The sequence below is a fragment of the Primulina huaijiensis genome, chromosome 8 (assembly GCF_012295235.1).
Source record: "Primulina huaijiensis isolate GDHJ02 chromosome 8, ASM1229523v2, whole genome shotgun sequence".
Classification (NCBI taxonomy): domain Eukaryota; kingdom Viridiplantae; phylum Streptophyta; class Magnoliopsida; order Lamiales; family Gesneriaceae; genus Primulina; species Primulina huaijiensis.
In genome coordinates, this window is record NC_133313.1 from 8,094,565 (window position 1) to 8,105,543 (window position 10,979).

Genomic DNA, 10,979 nt, shown 5'->3' on the forward strand with positions numbered 1-10,979 from the left:
GTCTTTTAGCATTAACTTTTTTATCATAAAATCTGATAAAAATTTCAAATAAAATTTTTAACATTCATTACAGCATTCAGGGCACTGCTAGGACATCTAACATTTTTCAGGTGTAAAATGACCGTTTTGCCCATGAAACCCTGACTTTCCCAATTTGTCCTTGGACCTTAAAACGAAGACCCAAATCCATCCAAACTTACATAACACCTTAAAATACACCCATTAATATTTATTAGATGTAAAATTAAGCTCTTCGACTAATTTCCCAATTCGTTTTTAAACTTAGACGTACATCACGGTTTTGACTCATATTGACTCAAAACATAACCAAACTTGAACCAAAGCTTATTAACACCTAAGTAACCCTTTTTCATCCCAAACCAAGCCAATTAAAACCTTGGACCAGCCTAGGACACCTACTGAATTTTTTGTGCATGTTCGAAAAACCCTAGTTAACAACCTTGAGTCTCTTCAAGCTTAAGCCCTAACCATCATGTCCAGCCCCTAACCATCGATCCTAGGACCTAAACGGAACCAATAGCAAGCTACTGGACCTAAGCTAACACCCCAAACACGCCCAGCCTTTCACCCATGCCCTAGGAAGCCATGTGCGACTCCCATAGGTGCGGCTCATGCCTAGCCTTAGAACCAGCCATCGTGTAGCCTATCTAGGACCATGGCTTAGCCCTCTTAGGACCCCTGGACTTGCCCCTAACAACAGCTAGCAGCCGCATGCACCTAGGAAGCAAACCGCACCATAGCCGAAACCCTAACCTTCATAAAACTCTAATTTTCGTTCAAGTCATCAGCCCTTCAAGTGAAGCACTTATCAATGCATTTAGGGACCCTTAAAAATGTGGAAAAATGTCCCTTCAAATACCCCTACCATGGCAGCTCCTTTGTGCATCATTAGGAAGAGTTTTAAAAAAATAAAACTCTATTTTTATGCATATTTAACCATAAAAACGAAATACAGGTGGTGCATCATATTTTTCATGACAACATAATTAAATACACATAATATGGTGTGAAAGAAATTTGAAAGAAGATTAAGACGTGTCTTTGCGTTTATTACGCTCGAAAATTAACTTGCGATTCGAGGGATGTTGACGAGGGAACGACCTTGCTGAAATTCTTCAACTTCCACGTGATTTTCCTTCAAAATTTTTGTGTGATGTGTCTGTATATTGGCTGATGGAGAGTCCTAGTTTTATTAGGGTGATGTGTGCGTGTGTGGGTGTCGTTATGGTGAGGGTCTGTTGGCTTATATTTTAATTAAAACACATGGTGCAAGCTTAGCTCATTAGATAATATTTTGATTAGGAAAGTTTGTGAAAATTTTATTCGAGTTTCCAAAAAGTCCATATTTTCATCGAAAATCGATTACCGGTTTAAAATACGACTCATTATATAAAAACACCTCATTTTCAAAAATTACATTTAAGATATACCACACATTAAAAAATTAAAAATAATTATTTAATAAAATATTTTCTCTCATATGGTCTCCGGTCTCCGTTCCTCGATCGCATCTCGAATAACCTTTAAAACATAGTTTTATGCATTCTAACAGGAAAACCCTATTATAAAAATGTAAACATGCACATCATAATTAATTCATGGAATTAAAACAATTTAATTAGTCTTTTTTTATATTTTTCTTAGATTTTCATGCAGTTGGATTACGTTATTGTATTTTGGACCTTACAACATTACTGATATAGTAGACATGATTTTGATCAAATCCTGTTTCTCGGATAAGGACTGAGGTGACAGTGTACTCGGTTGCCGACATGCAAACACAAAACTCTTTCCCCTGGCTTGGGCTTCATGGGAATAAGTAGCCTGACCATATGACTTTCAGATCTTGGAAGGCTTGTTCAGACTTATCATCCCACCCAAACTTTTAGGCCTTTCTCAATACTTGGAAGAAGAGATGACTGCGATGTGCTGATCTAAAAATGAATCGAGACCGAGCAGCAGTCCTTCCTGTAAACTTCTGAACTTACATAACAGATTTAGGGGGAAAATCCCCTATTTTGGGCGTGATCAAAATGATTTCGGGAGGATCTAGATATGGTGATACCAACCAATCTCAAAAGGCGTGGAGAAGGAGTGAAAGTTTGAGAGTGGACCGTGCCAGCCGAGAATATGGGTAGTGATAAATTTTGGCCCCTAAGATTTGCTTGACATCAGCTTACCTAACAATGATGCACTGGTCATCCAGGATAAGATTACCAATTATGAAGTAAGGCGAATGTTCGTGGATTCAGGCAGTTCGGTCAATGTCATGTTTCAAGAGGTCCTTATACAAATAGATTTAAAGTGGTACAAATTGGAACCAATGGTAACTGCTTGTTTTGGTTTCGCTGGTTACACTGTATATCTCAAAAGAGAGATCATGCTTCCCTTGATAGTCCGGAATAAAGTCATTCATAACCACCATTGCAGTGGTCAGCGAGCCTTATTTTGTATAACATTGTTCTGGGAAGACCGTTCATGAATGCCTTCATCAAATTCCTCGTGGGAAACAGAATGGGAGAAGTTCGAGAAGATCAACCATCCTCTAACATATTATATCCTGAGATAGCTAGGAGGAGAATAAAAAAAAACAAGGAGGGAGGGAGATGATTGAAGGTTGGTTAAAGGAGAAGTGCATTCGATTGGAGAAATGCAGGTCGTGATGGGGAAAGAACAAGAAGAATTGGATCTGGTTCCCGGTCACCCTAGGAAAACTACCAAAGTGGGCATAGATCTTGAACCCACTACCCGAAACAAGTTGCTTGCAAGTTTACAAAGAAACACTAACATCTTTATGTGGTCCTCATCAGAGCTGGTCGTGATCCCGGTCCATGTTGGTGAGGAAAAATTCAACATTATCCCAAGTTTCTGACCTGTGATACAAAATAAGAGGCAGTTTGGACCCGATAATGACAGAGTAATAAATGAGCACGTGCAAGAATTGATTAAAGCCAGACATTTCCGAGAAGTCCAGTTCCCTAATTGACTCTCAAATGTGGTTCTAGTCCAGAAAAAAATTGCCAAGTGGAGAATGTGTGTGTATTTCAAGGACCTAAAGTAGGCTTGCCCAAAAATTGCTACACCTTACATCGGATCGATTAGTTGGTGGATTCCACCTCGAGGTACGAGTTTCTATGCTTAATGGATGCCTATCAAGGGTACCACCAAATTGTCTTGGCCCAAGAAGATCAAGAAAATATCGGCTTCATCACCTCGGGTGATACATTCTGTTATACGGTTATGCCATTTGGACTGAAGAATGCAAGGTCACTTATCAGCAGTAAATGGATAGAATATTTGAGAAACAAACCAGGTTTCATCCCAAATCTCTAAAAGACATTCTCAACGCTTAGAGAATATGTGGTGAAATTAAATCCAGTCAAGTGTACTTTTGGGATTAAAAATGGAAACTTTCTCTGGTTCATGGTGACCAACAGAGGGAAAGAGGTCAACTCGGAGAAAGTATGAGCTATCAAGGAAATCTTCACTGTGCCACCCAAATAATTCTTCAATCATTGAGAATTGACTGTGAACGGCTCATTTTTTTCATCTCTCAAAGTTATTGCTCCCGAGGGAAACACTTTGGTGATCATGTAAGGGCCCGTCCATCTTGACTTGAGATTGCCAAAAAATAAGCGTAGCTTGAAGTTGTACAATAGCACCGCTTCGCCTTCTTTGAATTCCCTCAATGTAATGTGCTTGTCGTGTGCTTGCTTTGTACGCCCCTTGTAGGTCAATGCCAAGTCATAGGCTTGACCCCTGAATTCTTCCAATCGGTTCAACTGCAGCAACATGTGTTCACCTGCAAGAGCAAAATCAAGATTCAGTGCTTTTGTTGCCCAATAAGCTCTATGTTCTAACTCAAAAGGCAAATGACATGCTTTTCGAAAAAGTAGCCTATACGGTGTCGTGCCTACAGGTGTCTTAAAAGCAGTCCAATACGCCCAAAATGCGCCATCTAACCTCAACGATCAATCTTTTCGATTTATCACCACAACTTTCTCCAGAATCCTATTGATATCGCGATTCGACACCTCAACTTGACCACTTGTTTGGGGATGATAGGGAGTGGAGATTTTATGAGAGACCCCATATTTGCCCAAAATTTTATCAAAAAGTTTATTGCAAAAATGGGTGTCACCATCACTAATGATCACTCCTGGTGTTCCAAATCTGTTGAAAATGTTTTTCTTTAAAGTTTTCAGCACCACTTGAGCATCATTCGTGGCATATGATTCCGCCTCCACCCATTTGGAAACATAGTCAACCGTATCCAAAATGTATTTTTTCGTGAAAGAGGTTGGAAACGGTCCCATGAAATCTATTCCCCAAACATAAAAAATTTCGCACTCAATAATATTATTTAAAGACATCTCATGTCGATTAGAAATGTTACATGTGCGCTGGCATCTATCTCAAGATAGAACAAATAAACATGCATCCTTAAATAGAGTTGGCCAATAAAATCCACATTCGAGTACCTTGGATGTCGTTCGTGTTGGTCCAAAATCACCACCTACCTAGCGGTCATGACAGTGGCTAAGAATCGATCCCATCTCTTCCTCCGCTACACATCTTCTTATCATGGCATCTTAACAGATTTTGAACAAGAAAGGTTCCTCCCAAAAATAATATTTCACGTCAGAGAAGAATTTCTTTCTTTGGTGAAATGTTAAATTTTGGGGTGTGTGTAATAAGAAAATTTGCATAATCTGCATAACATGGACAATTTTGCATCAATTACAACTGTTCTTCAGGAAACCAATCATCTATCTCCTCATTTGCACATTCATTGCTAACATGTTCAAGTCTAGATAATTGATCAGCTATCACATTCTCTACACCTTTTTTATCTTTTATTTTGAGGTCAAACTCTTGAAGAAGTAAAATTCATCTAAGAAATCGTGGTTTGGCCTCTTTCTTAGCAAGAAAATATTTAAGTGCAGAGTAGTCGGTAAACATAATGACTTTCGACAAAACAAGGTATGAATGGAATTTATCAAGTGCAAATACTACTGAAAGTAATTCTTTTTCAGTTGTTCCATAATTTAATTGTGCTTCATCTAAAGTCTTACTCGCATAATATATAGTGTGAAATACCTTGTTCCGCCTTTGGCCTAGAACAACACCAACCGCCGTATCACTGGCATCTCACATTACCTCGAAGGGCGGCAGATCCCAATTCTGTGACACCAAAACAGAAGCTGTCACCAAGCGCTCCTTTAGGTTCTCGTATGCCAGAAAAAAGTCAGAATTGAAATCAAACGGCACCTCTTTCATTTGGAGGGAAGATATGGGCTTAGCAATTTTAGAAAAATCTCTAATGAAACGCCGGTAAAAACCGGCATGTCCTAGGAAAATTCTAATTCCCTTCACTGATGTTGGTGGTGGTAGGTTTTTTATGACATCCACTTTAGCTTTGTCCACCTCAATATTTTTTTCAGAAATCTTGTGCCCTAGCACAATTCTCTCTTGTACCATGAAATGACACTTTTCCTAATTTAGCACTAGGTTTGTGAAACATCTACTACTTGAAAATGCTCTTAATTTTTTTTTAATAAAAAGTTAACACATTAAAATCCCATTTAAATGCATGCATGCAAGACTGCTGAAAATACACATTTGAAAGTATTCATAATTCAAATGACAAATAACATACTGCAGTTTAAAGTTTTCCAACACGACCATCAATAAGAAACAAGTAAAAATCCTGGAAAAACACCAATGTCTCGTAACAACGTAAAAACTCATGTCTACTCACAGTTTTCAGTCATCGATTGGTATGGCTCCATTTGAGGCACTGTATGGGAGAAAGTGTAGATCTCCAGTGTATTAGGACGAGGTAGGAGAGAGGGCAGAGATAGGGCCGGGTATTGTTAATCATACTGTAGAGTTAGTGGTCAAGATCCGAGACATGATGAAGACCGCTCAGAGCCGGTAGAAGAGTTACGCAGATCAGCGGCACCGAGATCTTGAGTTTACCGTGGGAGACCATGTGTTCTTGAAGGTTACACCGATAAAGGGTGTGATGAGATTTGGGGGAAAGAGAAAGCTCAGTCCGAGATACATAGGGCCGTTTGAGATACTGGAGAGAGTTGGGACACTTGCATACTGAGTTGCATTACCGTCGAATCTGGCGGGAGTTCATAATGTGTTCCATGTCTCTATGCTGCGAAAGTACATGTCAAATCCTTCGCATGTGCTGAAATATGAGCAACTTCAGCTGACACCGAACCTGTCTTTCGAGGAATGACCTAGTCAGATTTTGGACAGACATGAGAGGAGGCTCGAGAACAAGGTGATCCACATGGTCAAAGTCAAGTGACTGAATCATTCGAAGGAGGAGGCTACTTGGGAGACGGAAACCGAGATGAGGAGTCGCTACCAGGAGTTATTCAGTATGTTTTAAACTTCGAGGACGATATTCAATTTCATAGGAGAGAATTATAAGGTCTAGGAAATTCGATCGACGCAACCTGAATGCATGCAAAATAGGGTTTTATTTTAAATTATATGTTTAAAGATTTTGATGCCTTTACTGCATGATTATTGCATGGTTAGAGTTTATTGCATGATTATTTTTAAGTTTCATGCATTAGGGTTTTAAGTTGCATTTCGAGCTCAAACGAGGAACGAAGACCGGAGATTATCAGGAAAAATATTTTTATTGAATTATTATTTTTAATTAATTAATTTGAATTGTTTTGAGGGTAATTTTAAAAAATTGGGCTTTGGTGGGTAGTTTTACTCGCCGGATCATATTTTTAATCGGACTAAAAATACCTACCAAAGCCCAATTTTTGAAAAGTATCATCAAAATACTTCAAATTAATTAATTAAAATTAATCATTCAATAAATATATTTTTCCTGATAATCCCCGTCTCCGTTCCTTGTTCGAACGCGAAATGCAACTTAAAACCCTAATGCATGAAAATTAAAAATAATCATGCAGTAAACTCTAACCACGCAATAATCATGCATTAAAGGCATGAAAATCTTTAAACATATAATTTAAAATAAAACCCTAGATTGTATGCATTCAGGTTACGTCGATCGAATTTCCTAGACCTTACAATTTGTCTCCTCGCACGTTTTCAATACTACGTTTAGATTATGCAAACATTCATCAAATGTTGCACCAAAGATAGAAAAGTCATCCATAAATATTTCAAGAAAAGTTTCAATGATATCATGGAATGTAGCAGTCATACAGCGCTGAAACGTAGCAGGGGCATTACAAAGACCAAAGAGCATACATCAAAAAGAAAAAGTACCACAAGGACAAGTGAAAGTGGTTTTCTCTTGGTCCTATGGTGCAATAGTGTTGGAAACTTAATTTCGGCTGTTTGACAAACCATTTAACTATTAGACGAACTGATCAAGTATTCGTATTATACAACTTGCCTAACTGAAGTATCACGTGAGTTATCAAAGGCAACCGAATCCAGCTGAACTGAACCTTCGAAGTTAACTGACTGATCAGTTGGAAACTGATCAGTTGATTCACTCAGCACAAGCTTATCAGCTACTTTTATCAGCTGATCGCTCAGCCATACACGCCATCAAATGAAAGGGATGTTCAACCGACATCAGTACAAGCAGACTGCAACTCGTAGTAGAACACCGCATTTCAGAGTCTACAGTGTACGATTGTCAGGAGAATATCAACGTGGCAATCAACGGATATAAAATTCAAATAATATATCAAGTTACCGTTGGAAGAGAAGCCTATAAATAGGCGAACAGAGCAGCTGAAGAACAAGATACAAGAACAACTATGTTACTCAAGCTGTTACTCTGCTGAAATCAAAAGCTCACTCTTACTAAGTTCTATCTGTAGCATTCAAGGCTACCCTTTTTGAGTTTGTTAGTACACTGTAATCTTTGTTATATTGTTAAGTTGTGCTAAGATCAGTCACGAACTGAAATAGCCTGTTATAACTAAGAGTTTCAGTTCTGACACTGATAAGACCAAACTGAAGTGGGTCAGTACAAACATTGTATTCGATCAAAGTCTTTTAGTAGAAATCCTATCTTCGTGATAGAAGGGGAGACGTAGGAGTTATTCCATTCTCCGAACATCCAGAAACAAATCGTGTGCTTTTCACTTCAGTTACCTTTTATTTTAGTTATTCTATCTTTCATTCAGTTTACTTCCGCAACTGTTTTCTCAGTTAAACTGATTGTCATCGACTAACGAGATATTAAGTATCATTTTGTTATTAAACTGAACTCAACTTACGAAAAACGAACATAATCTGTGAGTGTTTATTCAACCCTCTCTTCTAAACACGTTTCACTTCTTAACCGATCCTTTCAAATAGTGATTTAATTATTCCCCGAATACACATCTAGAAAACAGTAAAACTCATGCCACGCTAGTCTCTCTAACATCTGATCAATAAAGGGGAGAGAAAAGTGGTCCTTACGGGAAGAATCATTTAACTTCTTATAATCTATACACACTCTCCACCCCGTAATAGTCCTAGTGGGAATAAGTTCATTATTTTCATTTGTGATGACAGTAATCCCATATTTCTTAAGCACACACTGAACAGGACTTACCCATGCGCTATCTGAAATAGGATAGATAATACCTGCATCGAGAAGCTTGATAGTTTCAGCCTTCACTACCTCTTGCATCTTTGGATTGAGTCATCTCTCAGGTTGCACGAGGGGTGAATACTTCTCTTTCATCAAGATTTTGTGCATGCAGATTGATGGACTTATTCCCTTGATGTCTGCCACATTCCAGGCGAACGCCCTCTTGTGCTCTTCAAGAACTTGCAGTAGTTTTTCCTCCATTGCGTCTCTCAAAGCAGCAAAAATAATAACTGGTAAAGTGTTATTCTTACCTAGGTATACCTACTTTAGGTGTGGAGGCAATGGCTTGAACTCAAGTGTTGGTGGTTCCTCAATGCTTGACTTCGGATGGGTTAAGTCTCCGCTCTCCCAAATCCTCCAATCTCATCCTCATTGGCTTCCTCCATGGATGGTTGGCATTAAAGTTTGCCAATATTTCCACTTTTTCTTTGTCCAAGTCATCCCCCTTTAATTCAGTTGTGAGGGTGGCTTCCACTGGGTCCTTTACAGCGTCCTGCACAAAAATTTTAACAAGTGAATACAAAGCATCGATTCTAAAACAATCATCAGTGCGTAGTGTGTGCTTAAGAGCATTAAAGACATCAAAAGTAATTTCTTCCTCCCCCACTCTTAGTCTCAACTTTCCTTCTTGCACATCAATCAGAGCCTTGCCAGTTGCAAGAAACAGTCTCCCTAGAATTAAAGGCATCTCCATATCTTCTTCCCTGTCTAGCACCACAAAATCTGTAGGAAATATAAATTTGTCCATCTTTACCAACACATCCTCTATGACTCCTTGCAGATATTTAACAGATCTGTCTGCTAGTTGCAAGGACATCCTTGTTGGCTTAGGCACTCCTAATCCGAGTTTCCTGAATATAGATAAAGACATAAGATTTATAATTGCACTAAGATCACATAAAGCTTTATGAAAAACAACATCACCAATCATGCAAGGAATATAAAAACTCCATGGATCCTTCAATTTTGGTGGGATCTTGTTTTGTACCAATGCAGAGCAATTTTCCGTTAAGTTTATAGTCATGTGATCCTCCAAATTCCTCTTATTTTCTAAGATGTCCTTTAGAAATTTATCATAGCTAGGCATTTGCATCAAAGTATCAGCAAAGAGAATATTAATGTGTAATTTCTTAAATACTTCTACGAACTTACCGAATTGCGCATCCATTTTCGTTTTTTTTAATGCTGTAGGAAAAGGTGGAGGGATAACAATTCTAGATTGTGCAGTGGGTGTGGGTGTAGCATTAGAAAACTTACCCGTGGATGTGTCAACTGCTTTCTCTCCGTGCTCCCCTTTTTTCCTCCCCTCTTGTTCAAGTACCTTTCCACTCCTCAATGCTACGACCTTCACTTGCTCTTTCGGATTAGTGTCAATGTTGCTTGGCAAGGTGCCCGGATCTCTACTGGCGATCATCTAAGCCAACTGCCTTATCTGATTTTCTAATCCCTTTATCGATGCATCCTGATTCTGTAGTCTAGTTTGGGTGGATGAGATAAATTTAGACATCATTTGCTCCAAACTAGACTTCTGCTCTCTAGGCTTAGATCTATACATCGGTTGCTTACCATACTATTGTCCTCCTTGTGGTCGATTTTGACTGTTTTGACCACCCCATGAGAAGTTAGGATGTTTTCTCCATCCAGGATTATATGTGTTCGAATATGGATCTTTCCTAGGACGGTTTTGAATCCCACTTGATTTACTGGTGCCTCCTCATGCACATAGAATGGACCACTGTCTTGACAATTCTTAACATGGTGTTCTCCTCCGTATTTCTCATAGAATATCTCTTACAGGCGCATCACTGTCCCGTTTACATTCAAGCTATCTATTTTCCTGTTAAGTGCTTCTAATTGTGCAGTGACAGCAGAAAATTCAGTTACCTGGTGAACTCCTACACTCCTCCTGTGATTGTTCCTCTCAGATTGAGGCTGATAACTTCTAGAAGCCATCTCCTCCAGTAACTCATACCCTTTTTCGGCCGTTTTCCTCAGCAGATTCCCACAGGCCGCAACATCTATCATGGTACGGTTAGAAGAAATTAAACCATAGTAAAAATTTTGGACAACTAACCCAAGAGACAACTCATGATGTGGGCATGTCCGTAATAAGTCTTTGTAGCGCTCCCAAGCCTCGTAGAGTGACTCTTGCTCAAATTGAGAGAAGTTGGTTATGTTCACTCGCAGCTTCATGGTTTTTAAATGCCTTGGCCATATCTTTCCAAGTTGTGATTGAACCTACAGGCAAACTATTTAACAAAGATTTAGCTTTGTCACGCAAAGAGAAAAGAAATAAACGCATTCTAACAGCATCATCAGACACTCCATTAAATTTAAAAGTGTCGCAAATTTT

At 38.8% G+C, this 10,979-nt stretch overlaps 2 protein-coding genes across 2 annotated transcripts; both read right to left on the bottom strand.

The window, feature by feature from the left end:
- Positions 1-3,533: 3,533 nt before the first annotated feature.
- On the bottom strand, positions 3,534-5,502 carry LOC140982045 (uncharacterized). The gene is made up of 3 exons (XM_073448461.1): positions 5,182-5,502; positions 4,014-4,262; positions 3,534-3,944 (listed from the first exon to the last, which is right to left on the bottom strand). Exons 1-3 carry the CDS (start codon positions 5,500-5,502, stop codon positions 3,534-3,536), a joined length of 981 nt encoding a protein of 326 aa, XP_073304562.1.
- A 3,434-nt stretch (positions 5,503-8,936) lies between these two features.
- On the bottom strand, positions 8,937-10,040 carry LOC140982046 (uncharacterized). Its single transcript, XM_073448462.1, has one exon. It carries the CDS (start codon positions 10,038-10,040, stop codon positions 8,937-8,939), a length of 1,104 nt encoding a protein of 367 aa, XP_073304563.1.
- Between the last annotated feature and the right edge of the window lie 939 nt (positions 10,041-10,979).